Source organism: Nilaparvata lugens, unplaced genomic scaffold, assembly GCF_014356525.2.
Source record: "Nilaparvata lugens isolate BPH unplaced genomic scaffold, ASM1435652v1 scaffold6587, whole genome shotgun sequence".
Classification (NCBI taxonomy): domain Eukaryota; kingdom Metazoa; phylum Arthropoda; class Insecta; order Hemiptera; family Delphacidae; genus Nilaparvata; species Nilaparvata lugens.
The window spans coordinates 2,023-15,545 of record NW_024092337.1 but is presented as its reverse complement, the minus strand read 5'-3'; the positions used below and the strand labels follow the sequence as shown (position 1 = coordinate 15,545).

The following is a 13,523-nucleotide window of genomic DNA, read 5'->3' as shown; positions in this document are numbered from 1 at the left end:
AAGAATGAGAACGGGTTAATATCTCATACACAAAGGTTATTTGACAGTGGGAGTGATTGGGGATCTACTCAAATTGAAAATATCAAGTTTCTATGAATTCAAAATCTGGTCCGCCATATTGAATGCAACTTTATTTTTATAAATAGGAAGGTGATCATGAGATACATGATTAAGATACGAAATTTTAAGAAAAAATGAATTGTGGAAACCGCACATCGATTTCTCAAACCGTTCAGAAGATATTCACATTATTAATCAATACCACTTATGTATTTCATTTCTGATATGCATGATATTGATTAATAATGTGAATATCTTCTAAACGGTTTGAGAAATCGATATGTGGTTTCGCCATCTTTTTTTCTTGAGATTTCCTATCGAAATCATGTATCGCATGACACCCTTCCTATTAAAAAAATAAAGTTGCACTCAATACGGCAAGTCCAAGATGGCGGACCAGATTTTTGAAGTCATAGTAAAGTAGTATTTTCAATTTGAGTAGGATCCCCAATCACAGCCACCGTCAAATAACCTTTGTGTTCGAGATATTAAGCCGTTCTCGGAATTTTCACCCACTCGTATATCACACTGGATGCGTGTATGTGCAAGTGCACATCAGATCATGCATGGGCCGGAAAACAAAATCTGGGAAGTGCCGTTGAAAAATGTTGTGACTTAAATGGACAGTAGCTACTCACACTGAACGCAACCAACAAGTGCACGCGTTCAGTGTGAGTGTTCCTGTATTGTTCTTTCCACATTTTGTTTCTCATTTGCACGCTTGCTCATGCATAAATGACCAAGCTTGCGCTGGTACATAGACGCATCCAATATGATCACACACCAACTCCACAACATTCTAATTATGTAAGTGTTCAACATTATAATATAATTATATTTATTTTATATAAGGGTATAAAGGTTCAATTTCATGCAGTTCTCAATTACTTCTACACTAAACATCTCACTATAGGTGGCCCGTTTCAAACTATTTCAGTTCCAGCTGAGATAAGTTGCGTTTAGAGATTGGGCACTGCTACTTCAATCGGAGCTATTCCTGGGAATATTATATTACTAGCCGTCAGGCTCGCTTCGCTCGCCATATCCGTTTAGCCAGACGTTTAGTCTGGACCCCGACTGGATCGTCCTAACATATGATGAAAATGCTCAAATGGAAAATGCAGGCGAGCGAAGCGAGCCTGCTGATCTCATTCTTGGACGATCCAGTCGGGGGTCCAGGGGGCTGAGCCCCCTGGCTAGACGGATATGGCGAGCGAAGCGAGCCTGACGGTAGTAGCCTACTAATATACAATAGCTTACAATACAGCAAAATTATAGATGAATTTACATAATATAGACTAAGAAAATAATTATTATTGAACTGTATATGATATGAAAAAACAATTTGTAATATAATAACTATAGACAATTATATTGTTATGCATCTACATAAATTGGCGGAGCTTTGGACATATCAATGTCCATTCTTCGGAAAGAATATTAAAAATATCCTTCCCACTAACTCTCTACCAGAGAGAGAGAGAGAGAGAAGTGAGAGTTAAAAAGTGATAATAGAAGTAGATTGATTGATAAGGGCGGAGTTGGGACTCAGAGACAGGACGAAGAGAGCAGAGTAACAGTCAGGTGAGTAGAAGACAGGAGAGAGAGATTGATTGATTGATTGATGAGTACTTTATTTATGTAGATTAAATATATACTGGCTTATACATTATATACAATAGCTTACAATACAGCAAAGTTATAGATGAATTTACATAATATAGACTAAGAAAATAACTATTGAACTGATATGATATGATAACTGTATATGCAGAGAGAGAGCGAGAGAAAGTGAGAGAGTAAAAGGGTGATAATAGAAGACCAATTGATTGATTGCCTATATTAAGGGCGAAGTTAGGACTCAGAGAAGAAAGCACGTGAATGGAAGACAGGAGAGAGGAATAGGAAGAAGGTGGATAGAGAAAGTGAGAGAGTAGTTAGTTACCTGGATGATGTGTTGCGAAGACGTTTGCTTGGTAGCGGTCTTCGTCATCTGGACCCATGTCAGCAGTCGACCTACGCTTGCCACGGGGCATGACAACCAACAACCAATTACCCCTGAAAAATTAACAAATTTATCAACAAAATAAAACAAACTTTATCATCAAGATGAGTTAGTAGGCCTAATACAACTTTTAATCTATTAATTACTAAAAACCTATTAATCTATTAGTAGTTAAGAAAGAATAATTAATTTTTATTTATTAAAACACACAAAACAAATTGTCAAAGAAATTAATCACTAATCTCTTTTTCTTATAATTTTTTTCAACGATTAATCTATTAATCTACTGCTTTCTATTAAACAGTAGAAGAGTATTGAATTAATGAACATGCTAAAGCAAACTGCAATCAATATTAATACAAATACATGTTTTATGAACATGTGATAGAAGTTGGAATAACTTTTTCTACAACTGCGCGTAAAAAAGAATTTACATACTCAATTCTCCTCGTAAAACAGCTTATTTCTGAGGAGAATCTACTTTTTCGCTCGCTAACCATCCGCGCATGCGCATTAGATTTTACTTTACGCTTGCTTATCATTCGCGCATGGGCAGAAGAGTTTGATTTGATTTTGATTTGATTAAATTTTCTCCCTGGAGACTCTTGAAGAGTATAGGAAATCGTCAAGGACTATTGTCAAAAAATAAAGGAATACATATAAACATATATATATACATCACATTCCACAATGTACATTGCAATTTAATCCTCCCAAAAGCCTCATTATTCATCCATAAATTCTTGAATACTGTAGTAAACCCCGTTTGCTAAATATTTTCTCAATAGCTTTTTGAAAATATCCTTATTCTCATTTTCTCTCAAAGCTGACGGCAGTTTACTCATAAATTTCATACCCATATAAGAAGGCTTATTTTCATACTGAGCTGTCCTGTGTATTGTGGAAAATTTACTCTTATTTCTAGTGTCATAATTATGTATGTCACAGTTTCTTATAAATTTTTTATCTCTTATATACATGATCACTTCGAAAATGTACAGTGCAGGCACAGTGAGTAGTCCTAGATCTTAAAATACTCTCTGCAGGACTCCAATGGCTTAAGACCTTTAATCGCTCTCACAGCTCTCTTTTGCATTCTAAAGATTCTATCTAAATTTTTGAGACTGGAGCCCCCCCAAACCAATATCGCATACCGAATATGTGACATTATGAGGGCATGATATACTGTACATGTTAAGATAGTTTCCCAGTACTTAATCTTGAAATCTGCCTGAGTGCAAACACTCCAGATGATATTTACAGCACAAATGATCAATATAGTTATCCCAAGACAAGTTCTGTCCAGCAAGACACCTAGAAATTTCACAGACAGAGGTTGTTCAACATTCACTCCATTTATTTGAACGTTTATCTCTTCAAGATCTCTATAATTATTTTTATGTTTGAACTGCAAGAACTGCGTTTTAGTTTCGTTCACTTTGAGGTTTGTTGACTGAGGAATTGGGCTATGGCATGTACATTGACAAAAGTATCTAATTCTAATTTTTCTGCATCCTTTGCACTTCTTTACGCTCCCTAATCAGCTGATTGTAAGCAGCTCGCCAAAAGTCAGATCTTAACCTAAAAAGTCGGTAATTGTAACTCCGCCGATATAAGTAATTTAACGGGTTTGGGCAGTTGTAGAAAAAAATTTGTTGGTAAATCGCGCGTATGCTTCTTTATCGCTCTTGCAAAATTATCACGCTCCGCTTCGCGTCGCGTGATAACTGTTTTGCGCGAGCGATAAAGTCGCGCATTACGCTCTTAATAGGCCTACATAAATAGCTATTTTCAACAAACAAAATAAAAAAATGAGTGAATTTTAGTATATATTTAGTAATTAAGGTTGTGCATTCATATTTTTCTTCTTTTTCTAATCTATTGGACAGGTTCTTAGGACATAATTATGCAATTGAAATATTTTTATCAGCTTCTGTTGGCTAACATAGGGCTTCAAAAGTCACTTTTTTGAGGTAGATGGTACACATACCTACAAAAACTACTGGTCAGAAAAATTTGAGTAAAATATGCAAGTCTCCTCTTTAAAATAGCAAAAATTACGTCAACTTTGTTTTTGAAAATCTGAAAAAATTAGATTTTTATGCATTCAATATAGCAAAAATTACGTCAACTTTGTTTTTGAATATCTGAAAAAATTAGATTTTTATGCTTTTCAAACTCCTTTTTCACATTCATGTTCGTTCTATAGACTTCAATTCATAGCAACTTGTAGCGCTGTTCTTGATGAAGAAAATTAATGCTTAACTTCTTTTATAGACACATAATAGCCGCTGGTATGTGTACTTTTAAAGCACGGTTTTACGCCTGCTATGCTCGGGGGCAGCAGTGAATAGTACAGCTGGAGCGATCTAGCGGAATTAGTTTGTCCCTAGAGCTAAGCGCTCGACGTTAAGAATGAGACAGATTGCATTATGATGAGGAATAGAACATAAGAAGAAGAGCATGGAATGAATTAATTTTAAAGTTTGGCAGGCAAAATATTTGAATAGGCTGCAATTTACTTCGAGTTTACTAGTGATCACTAGCACATCTGCCTGCTGCTTAGTTGTTTTTTTTCTTTCTGTAACTTTTTTACGTTCTGACAGTCCATCAAAGGACTTTGTGTTATTTATTATGATGTGTTTCCTTATGGACATGCCCTGGTGGCATGTCTATGCTATGAACAAAAACCATCATTATTATTGTCATTATCACTTATATCGATAGTATTGAGTACCGGTAGATATGATATTTATTACCAATTTGAAATAGTAGGTATGATGATAGTTAGGAGTGAACTACTTTACCTAGTTATTACATTGTATACCGGTAATCAAAAGTTTTTTTTTAATATAAATGCGGAAATTCAATACTATCGATTTATAATCGACAGTGTACAGATCTAGAGTCAAGTTTCCCTTTGAATTTCATACCGTCCGATAACCCTAACGTACGGTACTTTTCAATAAATTATCCAAATTAAATTAATATGAAAAAGCAATATTATCATTTGTTATTTATGAGTTGATATTATTTTATCAATATTATTTTTAAAATTACAGTATTCATTGATAAAAGATTACATTAATGAGTACAGTTTTAATCAATGCGCACCTAATCAATACCTACCGTAGGTTATATATATTTTTAAATGTTGATTATAAAACTAATTAACTTGGATTATCGAATAAATATGATACTAAATAATGAATGTTATATTGGAGAAGCTTCTTCAAGTCATACTATTCATGAAACTGATTGAAGATATATGCTAAGCTAACATAACCTAGTCAAGTGATGAGTAAATTCTTTCATCTACTCCTTCCATTGAAGCTTCTAATTTGTTTTATATGATTAATGTAAAAACCGGACATTGAAGAAATTTTTATGTACACTTACCAAATAAAAAACCTTAGAATAAAGCTTGAATGTAAATAAATCAATGAAAAGAAACCAAGCACAAACATGAAATCATAGATTACGACAGGGGAGCAGATGAATGGTAAAATTTTATCGGAAGAGAATTCAGATAGTTATAGCGCATGCAAGATGATAAATCAACAAACAAAATCTTGATTAAGATTTTTTCATACCTAAAACAAACATATAGGGGTAAATTAGATGGAAAGCATCAAATTCTAGACCGATGCTAGAATGAAACTCAGCAGTTACTCATGATAGAAAATTATTCTATGTGAACCGGATGAATTAATGGATTGGGAAGACGCAAAATGTATGTTTTCAATTGATAAATACTAAAACTTTTTACTATATTGGATTGAACAAATTATTGAAATTCACTCACTATAAATTATCGGCAACTAGCATTTCCATTGAACAGCTGAGCTTAGCCAAGTCCCATGGGACCATGGGAGAATCAGGATGCCAACTGTAATATGTAAAAAAACACAACTTCTTGTTACATTTGGTTAGAAAATACATGTATTGATCACGGAAACTACTTGAATAATTATAATAACACAAAAAATGTATTATATTTTGAAATATTTTCTTGGAGCTATTTCATATCTCTATTGTATTTTAGAGAAGTATCGATAGCAGCAAAACAATAGAATCAATCGAATGCATCGACCATAGTATTCGATGTATCGCAAAGTGAAATAAAAACATCGATCCCCACAGTTTTATGGCGGGAAAACCTAACCTCAAAACTATCTCTATCTAACCTCTTTACATTTACATTCTGATCTGATACAAAAACGTCAAAAACCCTTGTTTCATTTATTTATTTATTATTTGAATCAATCGTCTGAGATTTTATCTTATTCTCCTAGTGGTATTGTTAAATTTGAATCGTAAATATTCTAAGAATAACTGCGACAATAACGCTCAGTAAAACAAAGGACTCAAGCTTTAAAATGATGAAGGTATGTTTCAAGTCATTTATCTAGTATTTTTATACGTTTGTTAACTTACTATGGAGTATTTAAATCATTTCAAATAGTAATGCTATATTGAAAATAACAGAATGATGTACAAACCTAAAATGCAAATGTGGCAGATGCGGTAAGTTGCTAATCATCCTCAATTTTAGAAGTTTTATTCAATTTTCTTACTCCAATTTTGTGAATTATTCCAAATGAGTTATTTTTCAGAAGAGAGGTCGCTCAGCTAAAACAGACAAAGCCGAGGAGCCAGCGTCAAAGAAGCCAGCCAAGTCCGGTCCCGCCAAGACTGATTTCGCTGCCTTGCCGGATTACAAGATTTGCGAGCGAAAGACTGAAGCTGGCAAGGAGTGGAACTTCAAGATAACATCTTGAATGTGGCTGGACTTAGGTCCTTGTGCTGGCGTGAGTATCTTCAATCATAATGCGCTTATCATACTAGTAGCTATGTGAACAGTAGACCTCAGTAAGTTACATTGACCTTTGTTATGTTTTCTCAAAAATTGATAAATAATTCATCAATTTAAAATAACTAGAAAAAATCCTAAATAAACATAGAGCTTTCTGTCCTATTGTACCGTGACGCGTCGTCACAGAATAGGTAGTGTCGTCCGGAATGTGAGTGTGAGCGCTGTTATCAGGTCTGGCTGCAATCGATACGCCAATCCAATCAACCCATCAGAGAACATTCTGTGTTGTGTTGGCGGGAAATCGGCGTGCTGAAATTAACAAAATAAACTACCATAATGCTGATTTCCTACAAACTTTATTTCTCACTTTTCATGATTTTAGAAATCAATTTCTTTTCAATAATATTTGTTGCAATTTTAATCATCAGATTAAAAAAGAAAAAATGTAAAAAAAGTTTTCTATCAATAACTCCAAACTAGAATCATGGCCTCAGCTTATGGAAAGACAAAGTTAGTAGACAACTGTCTACTAACGTTGATGGAAAGATACATTTTCAAGATGTTCGATGTTTTTGAACGGGTAGTATTATAGTCCACTAGACAGCTGATTTATGATGAATAATTCTAAAGTCTGATTTTTACGGTAATATTGGCGTTCAAAGGAGACTCCTCTTCCTTTTGTATTATCCTTAAAATGTAAAATTTCAAAAAACCGTATACATAAGTCGACGCGAAATTGTAAAAGGAACATACCTGTCAAATTTCATGAAAATCTATTGTTGTGTTTCGCTGTAAATGCGGAACATGAAATATAAACAAAAATATAAACATGAAGAGAAATGCAAAACCGTCAATTTGAATCATAAGCTGCGTACACATATTCGCGCTTCCAACCCGCACCGAGCACGCTCCTCCCTCGTACCGCCCTCGTACCACCATCGAACCACAGTCGCTCCGCCCACGCACCCATCATGAACGTTACGGAAGATGTTAGATCTTCTCGCGTTCCCCGGTCGAACCACTGTTGCTCCCGGGTCGATCATCAATCGCTCTGCTGGAGTGACGTTCGGTTGCGGAGCAGAGCGAAAGTCTGTACGCACCTTTAGACCTCACTTCGCTTGGTCAACTAGGGTCGCTAGTCTGTTTACCAGATTCTAGCAGCTGGTAAACTGGGTGGTGTCCTACTGGCTCCCAAGCATTCTTTACATTTGGCCGCCAATCCCTCTGGGTACCCAAGCAAGTCAGGGGCATTGGTTCTTATTGTGTTCCTTCCAGTTAATATTTCTAACCTCCAACTCCATTTTCAATTTGCCATTTTGATTGTGGTGTTCCATGTAGCGAGCGCTTGCCAACGCTGGATACCACTGGCCATGATAGGGCACTGGTCACATTGCAGTGTGGATGACCAATGTGACCAAGCCTATCAGGCTGGGGCACCTTACTGGACCAACGTGTGGTCCAGGCACACCTGTAATTTCAAATTGAATAATATAGGCCCAATCACACAGTCTATACTGCATATGAAGAAGACTCAACACATCATCTGCAGTTTTTGATAAGAAAATCAAAATATCTCATCCCCGAAATTCACAAACTGACGTATAGCCTAACTGTGAAATATAAACACTTCCTAAAGATGAAGAAACCATAAACATCGATGATAGGCTATAGTAGAACTCATTACAAACTCTCTTGAGTTAGTCTTGAATAATGTTATTGTGAACGGATTCTGATTTGTTTTACAGAAGGGTTTCGCGGAGTTTGTAAAGCATGAAGATCCAGATATTCTGCATGCAAGAGACCAAATGCCCCGATGAGAAGCTGCCACCGAGGTAAAAATTGCTGGATACTCGAAACACTTTCTGGCAGGTTAGTATGATATAAAAATATATAAGTCTTCATTCTATATTATTTTCAAATGAATCATTTGTTTTTGATCCTTGACTTGTTTTTCTTCACAATTAAAGGAGAAGGACAGGAGAGACTGAAGGAAAAAGAAAAGATAGAAATAACTTAAAGATATACAGATGAGTCATATGTATGGGAACCCTTCAATAAGTTGAAGAATGTTGTAGATATAATCATAGAGAAACAATAGCATAAGTAGATATCCCATGGTAGGGCGTTTATGTCGCAACTTTACTGTTAACTCAAGCCGATAGCTCATGTAATTCTTTCCCGTGAAGCTGTGTGACACTGGTAGTCTCTCATATTTTGCCGGTCATACACTCTCACCCCAACAAAACAGTAAAAATCGACAATAATCAACAGTAATCGGCTTGAGATAACAGTAAAAGTTGCGACATAAACGCCCTATACATAGGATATCTACTTACGCTATTGTTTCACTATGTTCTATAAATAATACTGTAACTTTCAGGATAAGTTATAGGTCAAATACTCTACCTTTCGACGTACAACTGATTTTCAACCCATCATAATGGGGTGTCTTAGGGGTTGTAACTCGAATATTTTAAATGTAAACATCCATTATGTGGTACATCAATTTAAAGCCTTTCTAAAACAAGAAGAAAGATGGCATCGATAAAAATGTTCTATGATACTTGTATCCAAAATGGCGGCTGATAGAAGTTTTAGTTTTTAAGGAAATGAGGGGTTGTAACTCGAATATTTTGAATGTAAACACCCATTGTGTGGTTCATCATTTTAAAGCATTTTTTAAAACAAGAAAGATGGCATCGATAAAAATTTTCTATGATACTTTTATCAAAAATGGCGGCTGATTGAATTCATCAATTATTTCTTTAAAAACTAAAACAGAACTTCAATCAGCCGCCATTTTGGATGAAAGTATCATAGAACATTTTTATTGATGTCATCTTACTTGTTTTAGACAGGCCTCAAAAATGATGTACCACACGATGGGTGTTAACATTTAAAGTATTTGAGTTACAACCCCTCATTTCCTCGAAAACTAAAACTTCATTCAGTCGCCATTTTGGATACAAGTATCATAGAACATTTTCATCGATGCCATCTTTCTTGTTTTAAAAAGGCTCTAAATGATATACCACACAAGGCGTTTACAACCCCTCATTTCCTCAAAAACTAAAACTTCAATCAGCCGCCATTTTGAATACAAGTAACATAGAACATTTTGATTGATGTCATCTTTCTTGGTTGAAAAAAGGCCTTTAATGATGTACCACACAATGTGTGTTTACATTCAAAATATTCGAGTTACAACCCCTAAGTCACCCCCTTATGAGGGGTTGAAATTCAGTTGTACGTCAAAAGGTAGAGTATTTGACCTACGGGTAACTTATCCTGGAAGTTACAGTACTATATCTACAACAGTCTCCAACTTATTGAAGGGTTCCCATACATATGACTCACTCTGTTATGACAATGCAAAGTGTGAAAGGAGAGTTTCACTTTTTATCAGCTGATGAAATCATGATTGACCGAGCGAAGTGAGATCTAAGATTCAAGTCGACGGTTTGGCATTTCTCTGTTTCAATGTTTATATGTTGCGCATTTACGGCGAAACGCGGTAATAGATTTTCATGAAATTTGACAGGTTTGTTCCTTTTTTAATTGCGCGTCGACGTATATACAAGGTTTTTGGAAATTTTGCATTTCAAGGTAATACAGAAGGAAAAAGGAGCCTCCTTCATACGCCAATATTAGAAAAAATCAGACTAGAATTATTCATCATAAATCAGCTGACAAGTGATTACACAGATGTGTTGGGAGAAGCCAGTCTATTGCTGTATATCCATAAGGTCTATAGTTTCAATCAGGTACTTGTGGATGAGAATACTGCGTGAGGTCTACTGTTCACAGAAATACTAGTAAGATATAGGCTACTAAGAATAGCATCAGCTGATGAGAAGTGAAATGCACGTGCTCGTAGCGCATAGGTCAGTACACACCATAAGGCCCGGTTGCACAAACGTCTGTTACATTTAAATCATGATTAAATTTCAAGAGAACCAATCAATGAAGGTCTGTACACACCATAAAGCCCGGTTGCAAAAACGTCTCTTACATTCAAATCATGATTAAATTCAAGAGAACCAATCAATGAAGGTTTTTTAGGAGATCACTTCTCGAATTGGTTCTTGTGGCATTTAGTCGAGTTTAAAATTTAACAGACTTGTGCAACTGGGTGTCTGACTTTAGTGCAAGTTGAGTTTTGGGTAGAAGTATTTTTGAAATAGCATTTTCGTATTTTTGATGTTCCAGGGTCTAAGCCGGGCTACGCAGGTGTGGCTATGTATTCAAAGGTGAAGCCGATTGAGGTGAAGTTCGGACTTGGCAGTGCAGAATTCGACGATGAAGGAAGAGTCATTACTGCTGAATTCGAAAAGTTTTTCCTTGTAAATACATGTGAGTTACACCTTCTAAAACAATTTTAATAGTCCCATTTCGGACTATGTGTAACCATAGAGAAACAATAGTATAAGTAGATATCCCATGGTATAGGGCGTTTATGTCGCAACTTTTACTGTTATCTCAAGCTGACAGTCCACGTAGCTCTTTCCTGTGAAGCTTTATGACGCTGGTAGTCTCTCATATTGTGCCGTTCATACACTCTCACCCCAACAAAACAGTAAAAATCGACAGTAATCGGCTTGAGATAACAGTAAACGTTGCGACATAAACACCCTATACCATGGGATCTCTACTTACACTATTCTTTCTTTATGGTGAAACCTTATCCAAATTTGGGAGAGGAATAGCACAAGGTTACCTTATTTTTTTCTCTCCCTATCATTTTGATGATGTACTTATTGTATGAATCAATATAGAATAAATTGATACCTTGCCACTGTTGACCAATCAAACTAGAAATCGCTTTTATTTGTGATTAGACATTAATGCCTATAGTGAGGTCCACGTCATAATGGCAGTGTTTGATTGGAAATGGTATTGCTATTCTTGTCTATCATTCAACAAAGCGGATAGCGCTATCTCTTTCTTGCTTTGCTCTGTTGCCAGATCGTCTTTTAACAATGTAGAATTAATAATCAATTAACAAAATATGTCATCTTAATTATGAAAATTCACTATGAAATTATTGAAAAATATAATTTCTTGCTTGATAAAATATAATTGATAATTTTAAACGAGAATGAACAGTCAATATTACATAAATAAACCGGTATCAGTTGAAAGAGGACTCTTTCAACTTTTAATTTGCTTGCGATTTTGTTACTTTGTCTTATCGTTTGTAAGTTTTGAGATGTGACCTGGTTTCCATAATTTTAGTTATTCTAGTGGTTTGAATAAGCTCTTTTTCTTTCTATTGACATGTTTGCTGTACCTAGTTGTTCGAACTCACTGCCGGCGCACAAGTTTTCTTTGCCGATAGTGCCATTTTGTAAGTTAGAATATTTGTTTTATCAATCTGTATTATTTTATGGCAAATAATGAATTTGAATTTGAATTTGAGTTGCCCTCCGTAGAAGGCACTGACAAGACAGAGGATCGGCAACGTTGTGTTCCTATCTTTCTCCACTGCCATTATAACGTGGACCTCACTATACTACTTCTTATGTTATGTTGTTTGCATTATATTGACGCTGTTCCTGAGTGGTGTACCTGTTCATGATTATGAATAAAATTTTTTTAATCAATTCAATCCATATTCTGGTGGTAGATACTAAATAATTTTTGTATTTCGTTAATATCATCATTTAGGGCCGGTTTCCGAGCTCGGGATTTAGCTAAGTTCTAAACTTTAAACAGCTGTAGTCAGAAAATTAGCTTTCCAAAATGGGGCTTTTCGTCTCTGCAACGGAAAAACCTGTTGCTGGCGCGCTGTTACCTATCGGCAGAGCAATAGCTAACGGAACGTCTATGCAACGAAATTGGCCTGTTAAATAGTTAAGTCCGCGCTGTTAACTATGGGCGACGTTATTTGTCGACTCTGCAACCGGGCATTAGTCGCAGTTTTTATAACAGTAGTCGCAGTTTTTATTTTCTCATTTCTATAATTGGAAACGTTTCTCCTTGACGAAATTAAACATTACTAAATAGCTCAGAATAGCTGAAACTTTACACTATTTTCTCTTTATTTTATTTTGTGTTTAATTTTCTAGTTTTTTTGAAATTTAATTCAAACGTCACTTTCACAATGACTACGACTACGCCCCGTCTCGGAAAGCCAATTTTCTTACTCCAGCTGTTTAAAGTCTAGAACTTAGCTAAATCCCGAGTTTGGAGACCGGCTCTTAATCTCTTATTCAAATTATTGTAATCTTTTGCAGATGTTGTGAATGCAGGAGCGGGCTTGAAAACGCTGAGCAAACGCTTGAAATGGGATGAACTGTTTCGGAATCACCTGAAAGAGCTGGATGCCAAAAAGCCTGTTATACTTACTGGAGACTTGAACGTGGCTCATAATCCTATCGGTAAGTTGGATTTCAGTTTTCTTCTACAATAATTTCACCCCCTTCCAAATAGGCCTAGTAAAAACTGATTTGATTTGTAGGCTACTATCTTTGTAGCTAACTTTTCTTTATAGTATCACCATAAAAAATGATACAGTATCACCCAAGTATGATACAGTATCACCACAATATGATTCAGTATCATCTCAACTTGATACACAACACTATAATTTGGTACAAAACTTTCAAACTTTGAATGAATTCTACAAATCATGCGATATCT

General features: G+C 35.5%; 1 protein-coding gene across 1 annotated transcript; it reads left to right on the top strand.

Annotated features, from left to right (window-relative positions):
- Positions 1-8,618: 8,618 nt before the first annotated feature.
- Positions 8,619-13,261, top strand: LOC120348958 (recombination repair protein 1-like; the record flags this gene model as incomplete). Its single annotated transcript, XM_039445305.1, is given in 3 exon segments — positions 8,619-8,750; positions 11,091-11,234; positions 13,118-13,261. Coding segments are annotated over 2 exon segments (259 nt in total), but the record flags the coding sequence as incomplete, so codon positions are not given.
- Positions 13,262-13,523: the final 262 nt, after the last annotated feature.